This window comes from Schistocerca cancellata, chromosome 2, assembly GCF_023864275.1.
Source record: "Schistocerca cancellata isolate TAMUIC-IGC-003103 chromosome 2, iqSchCanc2.1, whole genome shotgun sequence".
In the NCBI taxonomy this organism is placed as follows: domain Eukaryota; kingdom Metazoa; phylum Arthropoda; class Insecta; order Orthoptera; family Acrididae; genus Schistocerca; species Schistocerca cancellata.
This window is the reverse complement of record NC_064627.1, coordinates 477,076,915-477,104,736: the sequence shown is the minus strand read 5'-3', so window position 1 is coordinate 477,104,736 and position 27,822 is coordinate 477,076,915. Positions and strand designations below refer to the sequence as shown.

General features: G+C 40.5%; 2 protein-coding genes across 5 annotated transcripts in view; one reads left to right on the top strand and one right to left on the bottom strand.

Annotated features, from left to right (window-relative positions):
* On the bottom strand, positions 1-27,701 carry LOC126161998 (phosphomannomutase). 4 transcript variants are annotated; one of them, XM_049918201.1, is made up of 6 exons: positions 27,571-27,701; positions 27,189-27,282; positions 24,575-24,692; positions 24,419-24,495; positions 11,312-11,579; positions 1-497 (listed from the first exon to the last, which is right to left on the bottom strand). In XM_049918201.1, exons 1-6 carry the CDS (start codon positions 27,669-27,671, stop codon positions 274-276), a joined length of 882 nt encoding a protein of 293 aa, XP_049774158.1. In that variant the 5' UTR covers positions 27,672-27,701; the 3' UTR covers positions 1-273. The 4 variants fall into 4 exon arrangements, with proteins under 4 accessions (XP_049774158.1, XP_049774162.1, XP_049774161.1 ...); XM_049918205.1 differs by having other exon boundaries at positions 27,547-27,585; XM_049918204.1 differs by lacking the exon at positions 27,571-27,701 and adding an exon at positions 27,355-27,488.
* LOC126161997 (N-sulphoglucosamine sulphohydrolase) overlaps positions 27,685-27,822 on the top strand; it is a 119,524-nt gene continuing 119,386 nt past the window's right edge. The window contains exon 1 of the mRNA XM_049918200.1: positions 27,685-27,822. Coding sequence (XP_049774157.1) covers positions 27,714-27,822 — 109 coding nt within the window. The 5' untranslated portion in view covers positions 27,685-27,713.

The following is a 27,822-nucleotide window of genomic DNA, read 5'->3' as shown; positions in this document are numbered from 1 at the left end:
TTATTGTAACTTTTTTTTCATTCAAGAAATAAGTGAAATAGAAATAGACACAGCATTTCATTTCATTACCATTAAGTACATTTTGTGTCATTTATTGAATTAAAATGACATACACATATACTAAATAATTTTTAATTTGTTTGGCAGACTGGTGTCCAAAATATTTAAAGTTTTTTTCAGACAAATATAAGCCAATACACGAGTTCAAAGTGGTAACTATAACATTCCCCAAACAAGTATCACAGATAAGAGGATTCCTAAATAAGCCTATTACTATGTTAAAGCAAACAGCTCCTCCAACTGCTTTTTTGTATCTTGAGGCGACTTCACTGAGTGGCCAATAGTCCTTTCATCACTAAATATTTCATAATCATTTCCTCCTTTGTATGTTTTATCACCAAAGAAATGAATTTCTTTGAAATTGTCTTTCATGAGGTGTTGTAAACAGTAAGTCTTGTCCCATCCTTCTGGAAACACATCAAAGCTGATCTGACCACCTAAAACACACACATATGTATAAGATTAAGAATATCAACAATGTAGTAAAAGACAGATTGCCAGTTACCGTAAAGATGGCTTGTCAAGTTGCAGACAGGCACTACTATCAGACAATGTGAATGGTGTGTGTGTGTGTGTGTGTGTGTGTGTGTGTGTGTGTGTGTGTGTGTGAGAGAGAGAGAGAGAGAGAGAGAGAGAGAGAGAGAGAGAGAGAGAGAGATACCACTACCCTTCACCCAACTACGACTTCCCCTCCATTTCATTTCACTATCTCCCTCTATCCCCTTCCTCTGCTAAGCAATATCCATCTGCATATATATATCCCCTGGAAAGCATCGTGATACAACCTGCATAACGTGTCTGTCATGCAAGGCAACCTAGACATAAGGTCTTACCAACCATTTTCACATCCATTCCCATTCCCTATGGAGGTACGTGGTTCTTACACCCCACACTACTTCTCTCTCTCTCTCTCTCTCTCTCTCTCTCTCTCTCTCTCTCTCTCTCTCTCATATATACAGTGTTCTGCACCAAAACAGTACAGGAGTGGGAGCACAATTTTTTTTAAGCCTCCACAGCCCAGCATTTCTTCAGCACAGGGATGTGTCAACTCAAGCTAGCCGAAAGGCATAAACATTTTGACACAGTTAGTCGGTCACCAAGAAAGTGACAGTGACACTTCGGTGTACGAATGTGAGTGGGCTCAGTAATACTGAGCAGCACTAAGTAGGATACAACAATGCCTATAAGGGATCTGACAGAGCTGTTATGGTACTGTAACAAACCCGTTAAGCAAATGTGGCAGAAATAGAGACCGCTGACCATTTATAATAAACTGGACGATTCAGTCATATCACACAGAAAAGCCTCTCTTCTGTTCAATATAAATACACCTACCAGCTAACTTAGAGGCAGTTGATCGGCAGGTTCAATATCGACCATACTGTTCACACTCGATTCTAAGATTATAGTATTGTAACATCTTATGTAAGATTGTTCCACTATTGTCACACTGTGCCAGTCATACTCTTGCTGTGTGGTGCAATGACAACCGTTCCATAACCACAGATAACTGATGTCAGAGTTCAGGATTGAAACTGCCATTGATGGGTCATCCGTGGGTCCACCACTACCATTCCAGTTCACAGCATGAGCTACTCTGATACTTTGGAATTGGATAAACCAGTGGGCCAGGATCAGCAGACAACATGACATGAGACATCCCAGCACCAAATGCTGCAGCCCACCTGATGGGACTACAAAGGCAGTGATCAGAGAGGGATGGAGCACTCTCAAGGTAGTGTATGAATTAATCACACATGCACTGCAATCATGCCTCCTTTTCAACAGATATGCCACATAGGAAGCACATGCAGATTGGTGTGCGGGCAACTTGCCAGACCACGAGTTGCCAATCTATGCTGTGAGCTGACGCAGCGACCTCTGGGCAACCTTGTATCTGCAATTGATGACAGCAGGTTTCTCTATGGCCTACGCAGCAATGGTCCATGCTGAGGCCAAAGCTACGATTTATTTGCATCAAATGAGACCTGACAAGTCCTAAGGCCACATACCCTGACAAATTAGTAACAGTTTCCAGCCTGGGAGTGGGCAACTCCTAAAACATATGTATATGATATAGATATAGTTAACTGGTTATAAAATTTTACATGTAGAGTGTTCTGAAATGCACACACACACACACACACACACACACACACACACACACAAAATGTTTTAACTATATGAAGGAAGTTCAGTTCACTACTATGGCTTCATTTTACCGTTGTCCTTTAAGCAAAATCTTGCTTTCCTTTCATACCCACACTCCAAATTTCTCTGCAGTAATTACATGTTTTATTATTTTCTAAGCCTGACCTATGTGACATACATGACGACCAGTATGCAAAAAGTTTTTCTAATTCCTTACCTATGAAACCAACAGGTATTATTCATAGAGGTCTTCTAAGTGAAAACTACTCCGAACACTCATGAAACTCGGTTAGAAACATAAGTTAATCCTTTAATCTCCATATTAATTAATTTATATATGGATGGACAGCACATAAATCTTTGTAAAAGTTAGTTGTCTGTCCCTTGGTGCAATATGTTTGAACTTTTTAGAAAGTAATTGTCAGCTATGGGGAAGAACCAACAGCGAACAATGAGAATGAGCAATTAAGAATGAAGTGCTTCGATTAGAAAGGGAGTAAAACAGGAACACAGTCTTTCTCCCTGGTTGTTCAATCTGAACATCACAGAAACAATGATGGAAATAAAATGAAAAGTTCAGGAGTGAAAAAAGAATTTAGGGTGAAAGAATATCAATGAAAATACATGCTGATGATACTGGTTGTCCTCATTTTAAGTGGGAAAGATGTACAGGACCTGTTGAATGGAATGAACAGTCTACTGAGAACATAATATGTATTGATAGTAAGCTGAAGAAAGACAAGAGTAACGAGGAATAGCAGGAATGTGATTGTGATTAGTGATAAATTTGACAACAAACTTAAGAACCATGAAGTAGATGAAGTGAAGGAGTTCTGCTACCTTCGAAGCAATATAACACGATGGATGAAGCAAGGAGGACATAAAAAAACTGACTAACAAAGACAAAGATGGCATTCATGGCCAAAAGAAGTCTACTAGTATCAAGTAACTACCCTAATTTGAGGAAGAAACATTTGAGAATGTGTGTTTGGAGCACAGCACCTTGTATGGAAGTGAATCGTGGACTGTGGGAAAACCAGAGAAGAGGAGAATCTAGTGCTGCAGAAGCTTGTTGAAAATTAGGTGGACTGATAAGGAAACAGGAGATTCTCTGCAGACTCAAATAGGAATGGAATATGTGGAAAACACTGTCACAAAGAAGGGACAGGATGACAAGAAGTGTGTGAAGGCATCAGGGAATGGTAGAGGGAGCTGTAGAGGGTGAAAACTGTAGTGGAAGACCAGTGTTGAAATATATCCAAGAAATAATTGATTACATTGGACGTACACTGAAGGGCCAAAGAAACTGGTACACCTGCCTAATATTTTGTAGGGCCCCCACAAGCATGCAGAAGTGCCACAACATGACGTGGCATGGACTTGACTAATGTCTGAAGTAGTGCTGGAGGGAATTGATACCATAAATCCGTAAGAGTACAAGGGAGTGGAGATCTCTTCTGAACAGCGCATTGCAAGGTATCTCAGATATGCTCAATAATGTTTCTGTCTGCAGAGTTTGGTGGCCAGCGGAAGTGTTTTCAACTCAGAAGAGTGTTCCTGGAGCCACTCAGCAGCAATTCTGGACGTTTTGGATGTCGCATTGTCCTGCTGGAATTGCCCATGTCCATCGAACAAGAATGGATGTAGGTGATCAGGCAGGATGCTTACATATGTATCACCTGTTAGAGTCATATCTAGACATATCAGGGGTCACACATCACTCCAACAACTGGGCCATATCATTATGGAGCCTCCACCAACTTGAACAAATCCCTGCTGACATGCAGGGTCCATGGATTCATGAGGTTGTCTTCATACCCATACACATCCATCTGCTCTATACAATTTGAAACAAGACTCGTTTGACCAGGCATCATTTTTCCAGTCATCAACAGTACAATGTCGGTGTTGACAGGCCCAGGCGAGGGATAAAGCTTTGTGTCTGTGCAGTCATCAAGGGTACACAAGAGGGCTGTCAGCTCTGAAAGCCCATATCAATGATGTTTCACTGAAGGGTTTGCACACTGACACTTATTGATAGCCCAGCACTGAAATCTGCTGCAATTTGCAGAAGGGTTGGACTTCTGTCACACTGAATGATTCTCTTCAGCTGACATCGGTCCCGTTCTTGCAGGATCTTTTTCTAGTCGCAGCGATGTTGGAGATTTGATGTTTTACCACATTCTTGATATTCTTGGTGTACATGTGAAATGGTTGTATGGGAAAATCCCCACTTCATTGCTATCTTGGAGATGCTGCGTCCCATCGCTCGAGCGCTGACTATAAAATCATGTTCAAACTCACTTAAATCTTGATAATGTGCCATTGTAGCAGTAGTAACCCATCTAACAACTGGGCCAGACACTTGTTGTCTTCAATAGGCTTTGCCGACTGGAGTGGCATATTCTGCCTGTTTACATATCTCTGAAATTGAATACGCTTGCCTAGAACAGTTTCTTTGGCGCTTCAGTGTAAGTGCCACTATGACACAAAGAGGTGGGCTGTTGTTGTAGGAAAATGAGCTGGATGGCATCAAACCAGTGAAAAGACTGATGACCCAAAAAAGATACCTTCTGAGCTTCATTAAATACTACAGGAGCTACAATAGTTCTCAGAGGCAGACTCAACTTTATTGTCTGTAGTGCTGGGTTCTGCAGCTGCTTGAATGCATAGAAAGCAGGTCATAGGAATTTAAAATTGCATTTACAAACTTAACACACTACTCTGGTCATCGTTTATGCTGTTTCTTTTGCTGTCACAAATCAAACAACTGCCATAATTTTATACCTTTCTTTTAATTTAAATTTTCTCACTACTGAAGTGTGGTTCCACTGACTTTGTCTTCAGGTCTATTTTTATCCCAGTGACAACCAGACATGGATTTGTTTCCTCACAGTAAAACTGATTTCTGTGGTCACTGTTGCTATGAATAACTTTAACTGTTCTGACAGGTGTTGTGATAAAGGCTGGCTGACAGTCACTGAATGGAGATGAGGAATGAAAATGCTATTCTGCTGATAGAAATATGCACGTTCTATGACAAATGCTTAAATATACCACTGCTTGGGTGGAGTTCATGGAAGAAGCTGGCATTTTACCTCAGCCTTAAATCCTGAAGTGAAAAGAAGAATGATTCACTGTTAACATGATGCAAAACTAACTGCTATATTCACAAATAAAGATAAATAGTGTACAATGGTTGTCTTTTGTTTCAGATAGAGAAAAGCTTAAGACTGGTTGGTTGGTTTAAAAGAGGGGGGAAGGGGCCAAACTGCTAGGTCTCGGTCCTTTGTTCCGATTAAAATAGCTCCACAACGGTGGGAGTAAAATAATCGAAACATACAAAACACAGCTGGAAGTAAGGAGAAAACCACAAGAATGACAGAAGGGTAACAAACACTAAAATGGACAAAATCGGACAAGAAAACCACAGAGAGATGCGAGAAACGTGTAGAAGAGATCAAAACAAGAGAGCAGATTACCATGGCTGGCCAACCATGAGAATAAAAAGGAGAAGCCAGCCACTATGCAACACATTCAAACCTCCACCCTAAAAGTACCAGCATGGAGGACACAGAGGGACAAAGGACATGTGCTAAAACTAACAACAAATGATAAAACCCACCCTCACGAATAAAATGTAAAACTAAAGCTGCTGTTGAGGCATTGTCACCCAACCCCGAAAGTAGAGTGCTGGGAAAGTTAAAAGTCCGTCGCAGAGCGGCTAAAAGTGACCAGTCCACCAAGAGGTGGACGACCTTCATTTGTGAGCCACAGCGACACTGAGGTGGGTCCTCACAACAGAGGAGGTAACCATGCGTTAGCCACGTATGGCCAATGCGGAGCCGGCAGAGGACAACTGATTCCCTGCAAGAGGACGTTCGTAGTCTCTTTAATGACACACAGTTCGTTGTGTGTTCTGTTATGCCATTCCATCTCCCAAAGCCAAAAAACCCTGCGACATAAACAGAATGCAGGTCAGTTTCGGAGACGCCCATCTCCAGAAGCGGTTTCCGTGTAGCCTGTCTGGCCAGCCTGTTGGCAACTTTGTTGCCTGGGATTCCAACGTGTCCTGGGGTCCACAAAAACACCACTGAATGACGGGACCGTTCCAGGGCATAGATGGACCCCTGAATGGACACTACCAAAAGATGGCGACAGTAGCACCGGTCGATATCTTGTAGGCTGCTCAAGGAGTCAGTACACAGCCATCTGGCAAGCAATGCTGTTCAATATGTCCTCCATGAACATATGCAAAGCCTACGTGACCAGCAGTCATCGGTGTAGACTACTTCATGGCCCTGGTACATGTTGAGAATCAAGAGGAAGTGATAACGGAGAGCTGCAGGGTTAATGGAATCCGTAGGACCATGTGAAATGTCCAGAAGAATCTGTGACCTATGTGTACACCAGGGAGGTGTACGTGAATGGACCTCGAGTAGAGGTGGTAATGGGAAGGACTCCAGTTCAGACAGAAGGGACCGGACACGAACCGCAATCGTAAGCCCCGACCTGGGCTGCCAATTCGGGAGATGAACTTCCGTGGTTGGGAAAAGGATACGGTAATTCGGATGTGCAGGAGAACTATGAACATGTACACCATAACTGGCGAGCAGTTGTGCACACCTAACCTTCAATGGAGGGACTCTGGCCTCCACCATGACACTGGTCACTGGACTCATTCTAAAAGCTCCTGTCGATAGGTGAACGCCACAATGGTGCACTGGGTCGAGTAAACGCAACGCTGAGGGCGCTGCAAAACCATAAACCAGACTCCCATAGTCAAGGCGGGATTGAACAAGGGCTTTGTAGAGCTGCAGCAGTGTGGAGCGATCTGCACCGCAGTTGGTGTTAGTCAGACAGCGGAGGGCACTGAGGTGCTGCCAGCACTTCTGCTTCAGCTGATGAAGGTGAGGTAGCCAAGTCAATCGGGCATTGAAAAGCAGTCCTAAGAATCGATGTGTCTCCGCTAGAGTGAGTGGATTGTCATTAAGGTAAAGTTCTGGTTCTGAATGAATGGTGTGATGCAGACAGAAATGCATGACACATGACTTTGCGGCTGAAAACTGGAAGCCGGGGGCTAGAGCCCATGACTGCACCTTGTGAATGGCTCCCTGTAGCCGACGCTCAGCAACATCAGTGCTGGAGGAGCAGTACGAAATGTAGAAGTCATCCGCATACAGAGATGGTGAGACCGAGAGCCCTACAGCTGCTGCTAGACCATTAATATCCACAAAAAAATTGAGAGAGACTCAATATGGAGCCCTGTAGAATGCCATTCTCCTGAATACGGGGGGAGGGGGGGGGGGGGGGGGGGGAACTATGGAAGGCACCGACTTGGACACAGAAAGTACAGAGTGACAGGAAGTTTCAGATAAAAATCGGGAGCGGGCCCCGGAGACCCCACTCATACAATGTGGCAAGGATACGATATCCCTAGGTCGTGTCATATGCTTTACATAAGTCAAAAAGGACGCCAACCAGATGTTGATGTCTGGAAAAGGCTGTTCACATGGCAGACTCAAGGGACACAAGATTATCAGTGGTAGAGCGACCCTGGCGGAAGCTGCCCTGGCATGGAACCAGTATGCCATGTGACTCCAGGATCAATCCAACCGCTGAAAAACCATACGTTCCAACTGCTTGCAAAGAACATTGGTGAGGCAGATGGGCCAGTAGCTATCCACATCAAGCGGGTTTTGACCGGGTTTGAGCACCGGAATGATGGTGCTCTCATGCCATTGGAATGGAAAGATGCCATTGCACCAGATCCGGTTGAAGATGATGAGGAGATGTCGCTTGTAGTCAGATGAGAGATGTTTAATCATCTGACTGTAGATCTGGTCTGGTCCAGGAGCTGTGTTGGGGCAATGTGCAAAGGTGCTGAGGAGCTCCCACTCTGTAAATGGGGCATTATAGGGTTCACTGTGGTGTGTGGTGAAGGAGAGGACTTACTTTCCATCCGCTGTTTGAGGGTGCAAAAGGCTCGGGGGTAGTTCTGCGCTGCAGAGGCTCGAGCATAGTGCTCGGCAATCGCATTTGCTTTGGCAGATAACACGCCATTGATGTTAATGCCAGGGACACCTGTTGAACTCTGGTACCCAAAAAGATGTCTGATCTTCGTCCAGGCTTGGGAAGGTGATGTATGGCATCCATTGGTCGACACGTACCTCTCCCAACACTCCCGTTTCCATTGTTTTATAAGCTGGTAAACGCGGGCACGGAGCTGCTTAAAGGCTATTAGGGGCACTAGAGTGAGGGATCATGTTTTCTGCTGCAGAAACGATTGTTGTAGTGACCTGCTCAACAACAACATCAATGGCACCATGTGGGGGAGATTCAGCGGTGACACAGAGGTGAAGGCTTTCCAGTCTGCCTTGTTTAAAGCTCATCTGGGTAGGCGTCCATGGGTGTGATGCCAGGGGAGTGATAGGAAGATGGGAAAGTGGTCACTATCACACAGGTCATTCTGTGCTCTCCAGTGGATAGATGGGAGAAGGCCAGGATTGCAAACTGAGAGATCAATGGCTGAATATGTGCCATGTACCACACTGAAATGTGTGGGGGGCACCTGTAAATTTTCGACCTCCCTACCTCGACCAGTAAGCATGGCGGCACCCCACAAGGGGTTATGTTTGTTAAAGTTTCCCAGAAGTGAGAAAGGTTTAGGGAGTTGATCAATCAGTGCAGCCCGTTCATTCAGGGGTACTGCACCATCTGGAGGAAGATATACACTGCAGACAGTTATTTCCTGCGTTGTCCTTATTCAGACAGCCACAGCTTCAGGAGAGTTTGAAGGGGTGCAGGTTCACTACACACTGAGTTCAGGACATAGACGCAAACTCCACCTGACACTACTATAGTTGCTATGGTTCCTATAACATCCCTTATAGCCACAGAGGGCACGGGTCCGCTTTTCCGAGAACCTGATTTCCTGGAGGGCAATGCAGAAAGCAGGTGTAAAGCTTAACAACTGCCATAGTTCAGCCACGTGGTGGAAAAAACCACCGCAATTCCGAGTGAGTGAGTGAGTGAGTGAGTGAGTGAGGGAGGGAGGGAGGGAACGATTTGGGGCATATTTCTTAGCACTGAAGTTAGACACTGCTGGTGTTTGACCACCAGCAAGAGATGACATACTATGCTTCATGGTGTGTCATCTGCCCTGATGCCACCCACTCCAACCAGGGGCTCTCCCCTAGGGCGTCACAAAGCTGCAACTAAGGCCACCTGGCAGGATGGCCATTGCCAGGAGTCCCGATGCCCCAGGGTGACGGTCACCTACTCCTCGGCATACGTGGGGAGTTAACAGCGCAGGCATCAGCAGAACAATCCCTGTGTGGTCAGGGGGCTACAACCAAGATGGTACATGGCAGCCCCACCACAACGGACTGTCTACCATGCTGGATATCAGGCGCAAACAAGCAAAGAAGTCAATTATTGTCGACAGCGCAGAAAGCGATACTGCACAGAGGATGGAGGAAAACGTACCCAAGAGGGTGACCTTGCTCAACAGCTGGAGAATGAGCGGAAGTGCAGATCCATGTCAACGAAGGATGGGAGACGTCTCAGCGCATGATGGACACTATGCACCATGTAAGGCGCCCTTCCCCAATTGGCTTGCTTTTTGGGAAAATTTTGAAAAATGGAGGTCAAACCCTACAAGGGACCATCACATAAATGCTGAAACGTGAGAGACTCCTTTTAGTCCTCTCTCATGATAGGCAGGAATACCTCCGGCCTATTCTAACCCCTGGACCTGTAGGGGGAGATTAAGATTATCAGTGATAAAACTAAATAGAAATTCACTACAGTGTCTTGTGAGCAATGTTTTAATAGCACCATGTCAATAGCTTGCTGGTACAAAAGTTGTATATATAATCAACAGTTAGGAGACACTGGAAATGGGGGCACTCTTTGTTACTGATAAAACTTTGTCCTTTCATGGCATTCTACCACGTGAATCATTATCTTTTAAAAAAACAAAAGTGTTATGTTGTAGAATTCAGTAAGCAGGATATTCCCTAGTCTGATGAATGCAGATGTATGAGAAAGAATACTTCCACACATAATGAGGACCTTAACAACTTTGCCCATTAAGGGCTAAGTATGGAAAGCAGGCACATGACTTAGAAACTATGAATCTCTAATAAAGTTATAAATAGTGAACTGAGAAACAGTGAAGAGAGACTGAAATGCTTAAAAAAAAAAATCATGTTTTGGAAAGAGTTGAATCTAATTATGAATTCATTTACTACTGAGCATTACTTTCTGCAAACAACTTAAGACATATAATTGTAGCTCCACTCATTTTCATTTTCATTCGAGTTCTCCATCCCCAATTGGCCCCTTAAGATCGGTTCCTGTCAGATCACCGAAGTTAAACACTGTCAGGCTGGGCTAGCACTTGAATGGGTGACCATCCAGTCTGCCAACTGCTGTTGGCAAGTGGGATGCACTCAACCCTTGTTAGAAAAACTGAGGAGCTACTTGATCACGAAGTAGCGGCTCCGATCTCGTAAACTGCCATATGGCCGGGAGAGTGGGTGCTGTCCACGTGCCCCTCCATATCTGCATCGAGTGATGCCTGTGGGCTGAGGATGAAACAGCGGCTGCTCGGTACTGTTGGGCCTTCATGGCCTGTTTGGGAACAAATTTTTTTTATTCGACTCGTGAAAAGGACAATTGAGAAACTTCTCGGTTTATACTAAACATAAGAAAAAAAGTGGTAAGAAAGAGACAGTTTTTTGTGTGCAATTTTTAGGGTCATGCACTTGAATTTATTATATTCTGCAACATTCAGACTCATCGGATAGGAAATTAGTTATACACTGCAATAACCTACATTACATAAGTTGCTATGCTAGATTCTAAAATTTTTGTCAAAATAGTACCATCAGCGAAGTTTTGGCTGATTAGACTAACAGTATTGTTACACATCTACATCCCCACTTAGCTAGCTGAGTATGTATTGATTACTCAGACTTTTGAAACTAAAAGATGAATATAATACGATAATATTTTCTCATATTTCTGAAAGTAGTGCATCCAGATTGACATAACTCTAGAATGTATATAAACAGCAGCATTTACGGAAACTCACCAATGGAATAGACCAGTCCCAAGTCAGGAAACTGCTTTCTTAGTACTGAAATAAATTTTTCACGTATTTTATGCTCTTTATCATACTCAAAAAACTGCTCTCGCTCCTTCTGACTGCAGCTTCTTCCCACAGGACTGACATTGATCATACCATTGCGAAATTCAATAAATGTACCTCGTTTGACAGGTAATTTTATATCTGCCATGTATCGCAGGGCAAAGTTGATAAAGGTTTGTAGTCTTTCTTCACCCATATGCTGTTGAATGCTCTGGAAAAAAAGGGTACGTGGTATCACTCAATTACACAATTTATTAAACTTGGTGCTGTATCACTGAAATATAGTTTACATATCTGACAAAGTTTCTTTAGAATGAATCTGTCTCCATTCAGCAAAGTGCACAAACTGTTATCAAATTTTCTGACAGACTAACATTGTGTGCTGAAACCCATCCTTACTTCTGCGGGTTGAAGAAGTAATTCTGGAAACAATCCTTAGGCTGCAGCTAAGCCATTATCCACTGTATCCTTCTGCTCAATGGTGGTAGTCCAAAATTTCATTCTGGTGAACTGTACATGTGAGGTATATGTGTAAGTAACTAAGGAGGTAACTGAAAAAGGCAAGGGCCCAGGTTAGGATTCCAGTGCAGTATGTAGTTTATTTCACCCTTTTTCTGATTTGTCCCTAGTGCAGCAACAGTAATTGCACAGCAAAGCAAACTAAAGCCCTGGCACGGTGGAAGCACTGCCATTTTTACACCCAACAGAAATGAAGGGGAGGAGATAATGGCATAGCTTTCTTACAACTGGAGCGCTGTCAAATGCTACGTTCCATATGACAGTGACCTGCATACCCCAAAAATTTAATATTCACCGGTGCTTTTGTTCAACAGTACTCTTCCCATATTTTGACAACAATTATTCATATTGTAATATGTATGAATCCACATTTTCCCAGAATTTGAAAAAAAAAAAAAAAAGGTTTAATTCTGATGTTTCATTTTTTCACAAAAAAAGTAAAGTAGTATTTTTTTTAACTATGTCATATTGTTTGTACATGACAACTCATTCATTCTGGCACCTTTTAACACCAAATTTCACAGATCAAATAATTTTTCTCAGCATTTCCTCCCTGTCTTTGGTGTCCAGTTTCGTGTGACAAAAGCCGTGAAATTTTTAGAAATTTGGTATAAATTTTTACTGTTCATATCTCAGTAATTGCTGCGAAGCATTGGATATGCATGCACATTGTCAGTGGGTTGATGTGTGCAATTTGCTAACTGTTTTCTCCCACTATAATTTGTACATATTTGATTTACTCAACTTTAACAAATGATTCCATGCTCTGATACTTTTTTCCATCAGCACTGTCACTCCATCCTCCCTCTCATTGTCTGTAAATTTAATGACTTTAACAGCAGGTCATCATGGCTGCCCACAAAGGCATCTTCTGTGATTGCTTTTTGTGCTTGAACTGCAAGGTAACAATGAGTACTAGTTGGAACTGAACATAGCTGTGCTTAATCATGTGGTCAAGCTTGTTCCCTCTACAACCAGAACTATGGTTCGCTTTGTCAATCAGGCTTCATTGTCATTTCCACATGTTTAAAGGAATTTGTTGTGACTTGGCAAGACAACCAAGCCACTATGACTGGTAGCCGAAAGGCACGCGTTAAGCTCACGCAGGCTGGCGTGAGGTCTGGAACATTTAAGGAAGTTAGGCTTTAGCAAAAAAGGTCGTAGCTGTTGGAATACTTAACTTTAATCCATAATTGGTGAACATCGGTCTGACGGTACATGCTTCACAAGATAAATAGCAAATGATAATGGTGCCTTGCTAGGTCGTAGCAAATGACGTAGCTGAAGGCTATGCTAACTATCGTCTCGGCAAATGAGAGCGTAATTTGTCAGTGAACCATCGCTAGCAAAGTCGGCTGTACAACTGGGGCGAGTGCTAGGACGTCTCTCTAGACCTTCCGTGTGGCGGCGCTCGGTCTGCAATCACTGACAGTGGCGACACGCGGGTCCGACGTATACTAGCGGACTGCGGCCGATTTAAAGGCTACCACCTAGCAAGTGTGGTGTCTGGCGGTGACACCACAGAATTAATACTTGTCTGTAAATTTACTATGTTTGAAATAAATATTTTATTATTATATATGCTCAGGATACAAAATATTTTGAAATGAGTCTTGACTCTAAATATAACACCTTAATCATAACACATGTATCTTGATTAATGGTGTATCTTTCCTTTAGGACACAAAACATTTTACGGTGGCAAATTTCTTCATCGAACAACATATGTGCACTAGTTCTACTTCAAACATCATCAAGAGTGATCTCTCAGCATTTCTTGGTGTGACTGGTTACTGGTGTGCTTTTTGGGTGTTCAACAGTGTTGTTGATTCTCATTTTTACCAAGTGACTCAGTTATAATTTTAAAGTGCTGTGAGCTGCTGCTGCTGCTGCTGATGATGATGAATCATGGGATTCCATTAACTACGAGCATAAGTTTTTTATCACAGTAATCATTGGTAAATAATATCAGGATACATACAGGTAATGCTCACTTTGATCATGTGTGACAGCAATAGGCTGTTGCATGACAAAAAGTCTGAAATTCCTGCAAAATAACTAATTACTTGAAAAAGAAAGAGAAGTTAACTGAACAAGGACACTACTATATAAACTAAAAAGAAGTTAATGACAGATTTGTTGTGTCCTTGCCACTGGACGCAACCAAAGCTGACACGTTGAAACAGACTGGTGCCTCGGCCAGCGCTTTGAAGTTCACCTACAACCAAAAGCGCAGCCCAAACAGCAACCTCCACACTGCTGCCAATGAGCTGGACTTCTAAATGGCCACAGGCAGCAACAGACAGCTCTAGTACACAGTTCCAGAGTTGCTGTTCATAGCTACAGTTCGTAGTGGAGATCAGGCAGCGAGACAGTCTACAAGTGGAGTCGCCTATAGCCTTCGCATAGGGAGAAGTGTTTACTACAGTGATTGACAGTGTGGTGCCTAGGATGGACAGAGTATTCAGGCCACTGCTTAGTTGCCATCAGTCCACAAGCACATCCAATGAGCTGCTCTACAACTTTAGTTAAGTACCACGGCAAAATAAAGCGTATATTTGTGTCACTAATTTGTTGCACTATCACAGTTCCTCCATTGGCATTGGAGCATCTAAATCTCATATGACATGTGCGAGCTGTCCCACCCAAATGACATGTAAGTATCAAGATTAATATAGTCTAAGGCTTCTGAAAAAAATTGTGACTTTTTCCTGGCAAAGCATTGCACTTCTCTCCATCACAATTCGAGACAGATATTTAAAAACTCTGTATTAATTAGTGGATCTACCATAGTTAACACATACAAATAGTGCCCACACCACCAGGTGCTACTTTTTGGCAGTCTGCCTCTTGCAGTTGTATGTTGTTCAGTCAGCCAATGATTGTAGTGACACTGTAAAGGAATTATGGCAGCAATAATACTTATTTTGTATCCTAGAGAAAATATTTCTGTTTACTTAACAGCTCGGTACAACTACAGTTAAATATTTCTTGTTCATTACAATACAAACTGAAATACTAATCTTGTAACTAAACCTACAACACAATTTTTCTGTGCTTAAATTTTGGTAATTAGACCACTTAAAAAGTCTTGTTTTTACTGATATGATTCCTTCACATATTGCTATGCAAGTTCCTCTACCTTTCTTCCCCCTCCTCCCAATAATACTGTTACATTACTCAGAGCAGTCCGTTGCTCTCCAATCCAAATTGCTTCATTGTCACTTAATACACTCTTAAATCTTGTTTATCTTAGCTCTGTCAGATTCTTTCAAAGGGTCTGCTGCTAGCTTTTAATGTCTATGGACCTGGCACTGCATACGGTATTCACTGTCTCTGCATTATAGCTACACTCTGTCAGCAAATACAGTAATTGTCACTCTGTTATACCAGAGTTCACAGATCTGACTTTGTCTCACATTGTCCATATTAGAAACAAAAAACTTTAGAATCTTAACTGCACACTGGCATATACTTGCTACTCATTTCCAGAGAAAAATGAAGAGAGATACACTGTTGTGTATGTAAGGGCAACGTACGACCTGACATCTCTCTCAATGTATACATTGACAGTGCATAATCACATAACTTTTACTTTGAAATGGAAGGAAATCAAAGTAGACCAAAGCCAAATTGACTTTGCAGGGTAACTCAGTGTTCATATTTCCCCAGTTTGTGGAGTTTTCACATAATGGAGATATGTTCAAGGAATTACAAAATTAGGAAGGTCATGTGCAACATCATCTGGACATGCCTAACATAAATTCTATGATTATATAAAGACATGGAGTGCTGCATTACTCTGCAATCTTTGCGCCAGAAGGTACTTTGTATGTTGAGAGACACTGAAGTTTCTCCTCATTTAATTCATACATGGCTTGGTAAACAGTGACTGCTTTTATGTTGGTGAGTACGTAACAATTCTTGAAGAGGTGGTAAGTATGGGATCCTAGATGTTCTAAGATTTCTTACTGCAAACCACTTATTTTATGAGGATGTGCTGAAAAGTAATGCCTCTAAATTTTTAATGTGAAAACTCTTGAAGCTTTTTAAATAAAACAAACTTCATTAACATTCTATATCTTTCTTCTTCTATCAACAGTCACCCCGGTGATTAACATGTTTCTCCAAATACGAGACCAGTTGTTGATGCAGTCACTGCACATCTGCTTGCACCGCTATATCACTATCAAAGTGAAGTCCTCGAAGGTATTCTTTAAGTTCTGGAAATAGATGAAAATCGGATGGGGCCAAGTTGGGACTTTATGGAGAATGATCGATGACAGTGAACACAAGACATTGGACTGTTATAGATGTTGCAGTGCTCATGTGTAGTCTGGCACTGTCATACTGAAGAAGAAGGTGCTCCATGTGTGGAAAAATTCTTCCAATTCACATGCTTTCAGTTTTTTTCAAGGCCTCACAGTACACTGACATAATTACGTTACATTTTCAGATTCTACAGGTCTTTGGTGAACTGTACGTTGTTGTTCACTAATGCCCTTAAAACATATATGTAATATCTGAAGATGGGCAATACATGGCTGAAACTAGTTATGACTGATGCTACATTATGTGATTATATCTGAAATAAAAATAAGTGTTTAATTATTCAGGTCATGTTTCCCAGTATACATAAAGACGGTTCTTCTTCGAGTGCTTGCTATTTATGGTATAAGACCATTTTTATAACACATTTACCCATCTACACAATTCTGCTAAGTAGGTGAACATCTGCATTACCATTTATTTCAATTTTTTTGTCACTGACCATGATGCTCTGTTACACCTGCACTATACAGCTGTTTATAATCATACTCTGTCACATAATTTTTGTAGTTTTCCAAGAACTTAACCCATTACTGCCTAGTGTGACATGTGTGATTACAATTAAAGTTAAACTTTCAAACCACTGTAGAAGTAACACCACTGGTCAGAATGACATCAATGGAATATTATCAGAGAAGGGGGAAAATAGCAATAGATGGTGCTCTAAGCATCATAATTTAATAGTGGTCAACTACAAATGACAAATGAATTATACAACAATGAGTAAGATGTATGTTTACAAACTGTACTACTCAGTGTGCATGAGTGTACAGGTGTGACACTGTTAGTGACATAAGCCCATCCACATCGGAAGGGCAAAATCGGTTTTTAATTGTCCTGAGGCCGAAAACCACATACAAAGCATCAATTAAAATCAAATTGGATTATTAATTTCTATGTGATTGGCACAAAACATGTTCAATATGCTGTGCACCATTTTCTGCAACAAGCTGAAATCGAGAAACAGCATGTTCCAAAACTGACTGAAGTGTTTCTGGGGTCACATTCAGAAAGTGTTGCGCAACTTCAATGGGTCGTGCGCATGGCGGGTGTTTTCATTTATGTATTCTGACACATATATTACAATCTGTTGATCAATTTTCACACTTTTTTCTTCTTCTGCCATATGTTTTCCTGAATATCCAATAATATTCCATTGCAATTGGATGTCATTCTGACCAGTGGTTTCTACAGTGTTTTGAAAGTTTAACTTTAATTATAATCAGTCTGTATAACACACAACATTTTACCATTGCTTTTTTCTCTTGTTGGCAAACAATACATGCATTTGAAATGTCGACTGTTGCATGTCTCTCAGTTAAGGAAGCTCTACTGTTGATATTTAAGCGGGTTTCTGCCAGTAGAAAGCAGGCAGAGGACAGTGTCTGGTTGTTCATTTGCTGAAAACTTTTAGCCTACTGAATAAGATTATGTCTTGGGATAAGAAGAAAGAACTATTTTCTGAAGCAATATACCACACAATTTTTAAAATTTTTGCTTAATTATAATGTTAAAAATGTTGAAATTTATATTATAGGTTATCCACAAAACTCACTTCATTGTTATGGCTCCAAATTCAGTTATTATATGTGTGTCACATGTATGATACACTAGGCAGAACAGTCAATATAATGTTTCCTTTTTTCTCAGAAGCCTGTCTGTGCATGAAATCCTGGCTAGTCTTGAGGAGGAGGAGGTACTGAGCTTGCTGGAGCTAATGTGGAGTTGGATGAAAATTCTGGTGAAGAAGATAGAGTGGAAAGATAGATAATCTTAAAAAAAGGCAACTTCATGCTGGTGCAGAAGCAGTATCCAGCAACAAAAACAGGTTATTTGGTGAACCTGAGACTGTTTTCTCTAATGATCATAAATCAGGAAATCTCATTTCAATTAAACAGAAAAGCTACAGATACCAAAATCCATAACAAGAAATTAGAGAAGGGAGGATCTGCAAAGCGATAACACGTTATTTCTTGAGAGTGATCACAATAAATACAGAAGGTTATCTCCAGTTCACTACTTTGAACTGTTTTGGAAATATGATATAATTAAATTTCTCAGAATTGAATAAAAAAAAATTCTTTGTTCAAGAACTGCCCAGATGCCAAAATAACACATGAAGAGATGAAAAGTTTTCTAGGAATTCTCTCTCAGGCTATAATCCTCTATCTATCAGAAGATGTTGCTGGGATTCAGGGTTGCACATGAGAGATGAAATGGTGCACAACGTGATGAGAAGAGAGAGATTTGAAACAATTATGAAATTCATTCACTCATGTGATAACACACAAATCGATGTAAATGATAAAATTTGGTAACTTCATCCATTTACAAATATGTTAAGAAAAGTATTCTCTCTCCACTTTCGGGCTGGGCAAGATTTGGATTATGATGAGAACATGATTAAGCATTTTGCGAAGCATGGATGCAAAGAATTTCTGAAAGGTAAACCCATTATATTTAGGTAAAAACCATGGTGCCTAAACACAAACATGGGTTATCTAGTGGATTTTCAAATATACCAAGGAACCGATCCACAAAGGAACAAAGTGTACGAGCAAGCACTTGGAAAATGTGCTGCATCTCTGGTTCAAATGATTGATTCACTACCTGATAAAAGTAAAAATATTCCCTACAGGTTTTATTTTGACAATATGTTTACATCGCCAACATTATTGGTTCACTTAAAAGAACGAGGTTATGGCCCAACTGGCACTATTCGTGACAACTGTCTGCCTAACGAATGTCAACTTATACCCTCTAAGACAAGGACCAAAAGGAATAAGAGAAGAGATTTTGATTACAAGAGCAGCAAGGAGAGTGATATGATTATTAGTAGATGGCTAGATAATTCTGCAGCAACAGCTGCTTTGACCAGCCATGGGATCAATCCAGTGAGCTCTGTAAGCTGATATTCAAGACAAAAGAAGAAAAGAAAAGTTGTGCTGTGACCACATGTTATCAGAGAAAACAACAAAAATATGTGGGGAACTGATCGATTGGATGAAAATGTAGCATTACGTACAGTGAGCATCAGAGATAAGAAATGGTGGTGGCCAATTTTTATGTGGCTACTATATGTGTCTGTACATAATGCATGGCTTCTCTACAGAAATACAGATATGAATATGCAACAACTGCAATTTCCATGCTACACTGTGAAATGTTATCTGACTTCCAATGTAACGATCCCTAGAGGTCCTGTAGGTAATCCATATCAAGGCAGAGTGCTGCAAGACATCAAATATGATGAAATAAATCTTCTGGTAGCTATGGAGTCACAGAAAGAAAGAAGAGACTGTGCTGCACAAAACTGCAAAGGAACTCCAAGAACAATATGCAGCAAATGTAATGCAGGTTAGTGCATAGAGCGTTTTGTAATGTATCACAGAAAATGAATGCTGTTGCCTAAACATAATGTAAATGGCATGCACTGCTTTATCTTATTTACTGTCATGTATTTCACTTATAACGTATGATCTGCCTAGCGTGATATATATGTCACAACATATTTTGCTCACATTATTAATTACTTTTTTGTTTAGTTTGCTGCTGTAAGTTTCATTAATGATAATAAACAAATAAATATCTGATTTGTAAAATTCAGAAATGAAAATTAATTCAGGCAGAAATGGATTAACAATGAAATGTAGTCTACACCTAATTTTAGCAACAAAGCAACCTAACTGACAGTTTTGTTTTGTATGGGCCAAATACTATGTTACAGGCAGTTTTTTTTTTTTTTTTTTTGACTGAGGAGATGTGAGTGAGTTCTCCAGTACCATGGCAAGTGCAGAGTCAAGAAAACTTACTCAACAGGAACATACATTATTATTTAATGACTCTCACACAGTACATCCATGATGGTGGCTCAGGGGCTGATCATGGCTATTACGCAGCAGGTGACGTCTCCAGTGAAATGCTGAGGCACCACAACAGCAGCTGGCAGTGACAGCGCCCTCACTAAGTAGTTTAGTGGCTCTGTTGTGCAAAAAGGCCAGCCACTGGTGTCTTCTGCCTACACTCCATGGAATCCAGTAGAAATGTGCAAGTGCTCCAAGTTGAACTCACGTGCCCTGGAAACCCAGCTGGTGTATCAGACAATGCTAGCCAATGAATGGCCTCACCCAAACGAGTCCTGTTCGAAGCCTGAAATCATCAGAGGTAGCTGGTGGCTCATAGATCAGCAGCTTTGCCTACTTGTTGACACTGCTTGATGAAACTTAGTCATGCATTCAACTGAAGACTGACATGGAGATTATATTGGTCAAATCCACAATGCCAGAAGCTGATCTTGGAGCATTTATATTTCCTCTGGCCATGAATGGTATGTCGCAGGCTGGACTACATACTGAACTGTGGACACACCATGTTGTTCTACACCACGTAGCAACCCAGTCAACCACTAATGGCAAAACACTTTTGATTTCTGCAATACTGCAGTGCTTGGCTGCAGAATTACACTGGTTGGAGGTCCACGTATCCGTTGCACGACTATGGTGGTCTATCTGAGGCTCAGGCCACAACAATAATTACTCTCGATGATTTTATCACACAGCTAACTTCAGCTATGACACAACGATAGCCAAATGCTACAACATTTTTACATTTTGCGAAGAACACAACTCACTGGAAGTCCTGTCAAGGTCTGACTGAACATTGTATTTTTTGCCTTCTCCTTGGTAACATTTCATCCCCACTGTTTAAAAGTTACAGCTAATATTATCTGCCATGAAATTATTGCACAATTACTATTTTTGTATGACAAGATGAAAATTTACATCTATGACAGCTGATGTGTCTCCATCCATGATAATGAACTGAATAAAAAATGTAGAAGAATCAAGTGATAATTAAAATACCTGGTTGTAATTCAGTATGGTGTTTGGGATAGCATGTGTAAAAAGTGTGACTTGGGTTTGCACAAGGAACACTATTGGGAACCCTGCTTGTTGTCATAGAGCAGGTCACTATTTCTGAATACAGGCCATTTCTCACCACTATAAGACAAGTACAGTGCTAGGAAAGTTCTGCAGTATAGACGTCTTTATTTTAATATCCTAAAATAATTTCTATTGCTTTCATAGGTTTCTTCATTATTTGAAATCACTCCTAAAGTTGTACTCCTCCCCCTTTCCATGTCTTCTGATAGTTTGGCATATTCATTGGCCCCCATCTCAAGGGTTCATCATCACCAACATGCTTTCAGATACAGAAATAAAGTGAAATCACATGTGGTGGCATCAAATATTCAAAAAATTTGAAACCATTTCAAGTTCATCAATAGCACAAATTGTTGACTAGTGTGCTTACGTGTTGTCATTAGCAAAGTAGCAAGTCCAAGTGATCATTTTTCGTCAGCTGAGTGTCACTCGTTTCAGCCCTCTTCTTGCAACGATAAGTGTTTACCATCCTCTTCTAGAGAGACTGGGCTATTCCGATAGTGGCAATGACACTTTCATCTATATATATTCACTCCTTGTTTTTACAGGTAGGAATAAAATAGACAGAAGAGCCAAAGAAACTGATAAACCTGCCTAATATCGCTCTGCACCCCCGTGAGCATGCAGAAGTGTCACAACATGACGTGACATGAACTCCGCTAATGTCCGAAATAATGCTGAAGGGAATTGACACCATAAATCCTGCAGGACTGTCCATAAATCCGTAAGAGTATGGGCAGGTGGAGATCTCTTCTGAACAACACATTGCAAGGCATCTCACATATGCTTAATAATATTCATGTCTGGGGAGTTTGGTGGCCGCGTAAGTGTTTCAACTCAGAGGAGTGTTCCTGGAGCCACTCTGTAGCAATTGTGGAAATCTGGGGTGTTGCACTGTCTTGCTGGAATTGCCCAAGTTCTTTGGAATGCACAATGGACATGAAAGGCTGCAAGTGATCAGAGAGGACGCTTACGTACATGCAACCTGTCAAGAGTCATATCTAGACATATCAAGGGTCTCATATCACTCCAACTGCACACACCCCACACCATTAAAGAGCCTCCACCTGTTTGAACAGTCCCCTGCTGACATGTAGAGTCAATGGGTTTATGAGGTTGTCACCAACCCATACATGTCCATCTGCTCGATGCAATTTGAAACGAGATTTGACTGACCAGGCAACATGTTTCCAGTCATCCACAGTCCAATGTCAGTGTTGATAGGCCCAGGCGAGGTGTAAAGCTTTGTGTCGTGCAGTCATCAAGGCTACACAAGTGGGCCTTCGGTTCCAAAAGCCCATATCAATGATGTCTTGTTGAATGGTTCACATGCTGACATGATGATCCAGAACTGAAATCTGCAGACATTTATGGAAGGGTTACACTTCTGTCACATTGAATGATTCTCTTCAGTCATTGTTAGTCCCGTTCTCGCAGGATCTTTTCCCGGCCGCAGCGATGTCAATGATCTGATGTTTTACCGGATTCCTGATATTCACAGTACACTCATAAAATGGTCATACAGGAACATCCCCACTTCATCACTACCTCACAGATGCTGTTCCCATCACTTATGTGCAATTGTAACACCACTTCAAACTCTAAATCTTGATAACCTGCCACTGGAACAGCAGTAACCGATCTAACAACTGTGCCAGACACTTGTTGTCTCATAAAGGCGTTGCCAATTGCAGTTTTGTATTCTGCCTATTTACATATCTCTGTATTTGAACACGCATACATATCCCAGTTTATTTGGCACTTCAGTGTGGTAATAAAACCAGGCTTTGTCAGTTACTGGCACTCTACTTCCACAAAGAAATGTTTTTCAAACTTGTTAGTGTTTCTTTAGAATACAAGATACTACAGACAAACTGCTGTTCTGTTAAGGGGTATGGTGTCAACATTGAACAAAGCTGTCTCACTTTAAAGAGGCATTGCAGAATTGGACACGATACAAGGTATGGGCACACCCAATGAGTGAAATAATCATATGATGAATTACTGTCTTCCTCCACAAGTTACCATCCTGTAGCTCCATTCTCTTCAATGATTAGTCATGTAGAGCAACTTCAATGGCAAGTGTTCTCAAGACCGTAATTACCCCTCTGAAGCTTCTGTACTTGTCTGACACTCTTCTCAAAGCCCTGAAGACAACTGGGATTGACTGTCAGATTTCACCAGCTGATCACAAGCAAGTTGTGTGTTGTTCAATTGGATTTTCATATTGCGAAAATCAAGTAGCATTTTTTCTCACTTATGTAGAACCACATTTCCAGGCCTCATTTGTACCACATTTCTGTGGTCCCTTAAATACTAGAATTATTTTCTACTTAAGTAAAGAGCTGCAAATTTCATATCAAATCAGATTCCCATAAACAGGATTCTTGCCTATTTTTCTTGAATTGCACGATTCAGTTATTGTAACACCTCACAATAAACATCTGCGCTGAATGGCGTGTCCTCAAGGTGAAAACTCTGCAGGAAGAGAACCTTTGATGACCAACCCTATTATTTAAAAAAAATTGTCAAGCTTTTGGTATGGAGTAAATCTTCCGAACACTTAGTTTGATGATGAGTGTGCTGGGGGCTAATTCATTTATTCTCTATGTGTAATGAGTGTTACTGCTTATCAGCAAGCAGCTTAGGATACAACCTCTTTGTTTCATCACAGCACAAATTATGAATTTGAAATCAAACCTGGTCTCATGAATTCCCAAATGATGTGTACACTTTAGATTAAACTAGTCTTGCGTTTTCTTTGTTTCTTATTAGGTTTGTACTGCATTATAGATTACCTTTCTTATGTCAACTAAAAGGCAAACAAAATAAGAGGCTCCATGTTCCTCTTTTCTTCTTCCTAGAACTGTTAATATAGTATCAAAATTCTCAGCAACGAGAACATTACAATAGCGTAAGGTGTGAACCAATGTCACACTTGAAGAAAGCATTTTATAGATCCACATATTATTGGATCATCAAAGCAGAAAATGTATTGTAATATATTATTAAAATGTTTCTCACAAGTAGAGAGAGAGAGAGAGACACTCTTTTGTTTCAATCCTTTAATTATTTTCCTCAACTGAATAATTGTGTGTGGGAAAATGTGACTATAAAGTAACTTCCATAACAGCGCCAAAAATTATTAGAAACAACAGTATCTTCATTGATTAACTTGTTACTACTGACAAAAGGCTTCACTTTGAGACATAGCAAATACAAGCAGCCATAGAACAAAATAGGTAAAATATGACTTTACCTGTTTACCAATTTCCTGTCCTCTCTTGTATGCGAGCAATCCATTTTCAGCAAACACATAATCATATTTCTGAAGTGCTGGAATTTAAGAATTATCTCCTATTAATTGCATGAAGTATTTTGATATATGCCATAAAATATTTTTTCACTCACTTACCACTTTCACCTCCCAGCTGTCTAAGAATTTTTGACAGATCTGAACCACCAACAACACCAATGTTACATTTTGGTTTTATTTGTGTTTGAAGAAACTGTTCCATATCAGGTTCAATTATCTAAAAGATAAAAAAGCCTTTTTGAGAAAATTGCCAAATACTTCTTAAAACTGAATTAACACTTCACATGTGTAAACTTTCAAGAAGATGCTTACAAAACACTAGCTTGACCAATTCTTTAGTACTGCATGCCAGTCTAAGACTCTTGCCAGGCATGATTAATTGAGGAAGTAGATAAGTTCCAGAGAAGAGCAGTGCATTTCATCACTGGTTTGTTAGTAAGTAGGAAACCATTCTGTATGTGCTTCATGAGAGGCATTGTGTGTGGTGGAGATAACCATTACAGTTTCAAGAGCTTGTGTTCAAAAGAAGAGTCTGGCACCACATACAAATGGTCTGTTTCACAGCTGTTTCTGTAGGTTTACAGCAGTATAAATGAATGATGCATTTAATTGAAACACACAACATGATCAATTCAGTCTTGAAACATTACTGTTTATAAGAAATTCAAAGGCTGTTGTCATTCAAATAAAAGCTGGCTGATGTAGTAATCTATGCTAGTCGTGATGAACGACAATGAAAATCACTAAAATTCAACAAGGCACTAAGGTTCAGTAGAAAGACAATTTGCTTTTTTCTTAACCATAGTTTGCCACAGATCACTTTTGTTCTCAATGATTAAAAAATAACACAGGTTACACCCACCTCATGTAAAAAGCACAGGCTTGATACGTAGAACTACTATACTACATCAACTGTTTGCTTTTCAAGCATACTCATCTACCTGGGATAAAATGACCATCTTGATGATATCCAGCAAGAATTCTGCAGACACTAGTCCTGTGAAACTTGTGCTTTTCACATATATCTTGACAATCATAGATAGACACAAGCTGGTTCACTCAGTGTTTGTGAAATTCCAAAAAGCTTTTGACTCTATACCAAACTTACACCTACTAAAGAAAATGTTTCTGTGATATATCTAGCTAAGATTACCATTATGTTTGAAACTTCTTGACATGTTGAGCATGCCATGTTATTGTGTGTGGAAAATTATCCAATGACACAAAGTTAATTTTAGGTAACGCGAAAAAATGTGTGATGGGCTATTTCTGTTCAAGTTATATGTTAATGACTTAATAGATGAACCATCAGCTCCACTAGACTTATGTAGGTCTAACGAACAACGTTTTGTTTCTTGAAAATAAGGGGGGCTTTTCATCAGCTGAAATATTGTTACCGACTGCATTCCTGTAAGTTACAAATAATGAATTAAAAACAAGCTGCTGAGATGAGCAATCACCCCCACCTCCTCTTTCCCCAGCAGTCTCTGCAATCTGCAGTCTATCCTACAAGAAGGGTAACTGACATGATAAATGTTATTAGTACTGTTAAAAGGCTCCATTGTAGCAGTAACACTTAAATAACTTTTACTAAAAAATGCATGGCAAGTCAAGTATGTGTCAACCACAAAGTCAAAATAATAGTCACTGCATACACAAGAATGTGTGAAGGATATCTATAGCTAAAACATACAAACAAATAAGTGCATGTGTTATGGAGGATAGGCATCATACGTCTACAAATATACTAAGGGACTGCACCATCCACAAGACCCTAGATACTTACAATAATGATAGTTGCCTATTCTGACAGCCAGTCTGCTTTGCAAAACAACTGATCCACTTAGTCACAAACTAACAAATGTGCTCAGGAAAAGAAGGTGTTTAGCATGGCTCGCAATCACCTTTGCATAGTCTGGATGACCTCATTGTGATCTGCATATTTTGCAGTGGTCTTTTAAACATCCAGACAAGTTAAAATTTAACAGTGTGAAGAACATGTTTCATCATTTCAAATTTCGGATCATGCAGTGGATCTGTTGTATATGCAGTCATACGAGAGAGCAGCCTATCACAGAGAAGCACTTCTTGTGTGACAGGGTTGAAGTGCCTTACTAACATGTCATTGTAATGAGCACTAATCACAGTTTGAATCCTCTCCTGAAACTCCACCAATATATAGCCTTTGACAGCACAAAAGGCATTTAGAATTATTTGATCAGTGGATGGCTACATCATAAACTGCTGATGTGAATCCTGATTAACTGCATTCTGCAGCACTTTCCTAAGCACCAGTTAAAACTTGCTTATGCATACAGTAGTCTTCTTGTGTGTGTAAATTAATTCTAATGTTTAGAAGAGTTTTACTCACATAATGTATGAACCTATAAAATAAATGTCTCAACTCTTCATATACTTTGACAAAGGAGAATGTTCTTTCTTTAAGATGACGAAATTGTACTTTATAAAACCCTGTCCTCAGTAAGTAACCATTGAGACAAATAAGTACAGAAATAATATGTTATTCGGTGATTTGTTATTCTGGGCTAATATTAGAAGAAATGTTGAAATCTGATAAAGAGGATCGGGAGAAGTACGTACACGCAAATAAAACTGCTCGATAAAAACACACAAACTGAGCACTTGACACTGTTTTAATTTGTTCACATTTTATGTGATGGTGACAGCCGAGAAGTTAATCAAATTGTAATACCTGCACTGGTGCAGTAAGTGTACCATCCACGTCAAATAAGCACAGGATTTCATCTCTTCCGCTCATGTTTTTGCAGCAGACGCCTTCTCGTGACCTACAAAGAAAACATTTAATCAACACTTGGTTTGTATTGGATACTATTGTTTTATGTCGGGTTACTACTGACACGATGACCTAGCCACTTGAGAGAAATTAGCCAGCGTGTTAATAAACTTTTCCGCTGACAGAGCACCTACTGATGACATCTCATGCTACTTTATCTTTCCACAAATGTAGACAACATTGTATTGTGCAAAAATACTGTAAGGTCATGTTTTTCTTCTGTTGTCAATTACTTATTCCTGAAATTAACCCTTACAATCGGCAAGTATGTGTTCTTTACATTTGTTTTCTCTTCAAACAACTGGCGCTGAACCATAACCGGCACACGCGGCGGTAAACAAACGTAGTTGGCACTATTGCCAGTTTGGCATTACAGTACATGTGACGTGTCAAGTGTAAACAATCTTTCAGTGAAATTGCGAGATGTGGGTTTATTCTGGCACACGTTCACCCACAATATTTCACTTTGTTTTAATAGTGTTTGTGCTCATAGACAACGCTGTGTGCAACAGAAATGTGTTACTACTTGTTG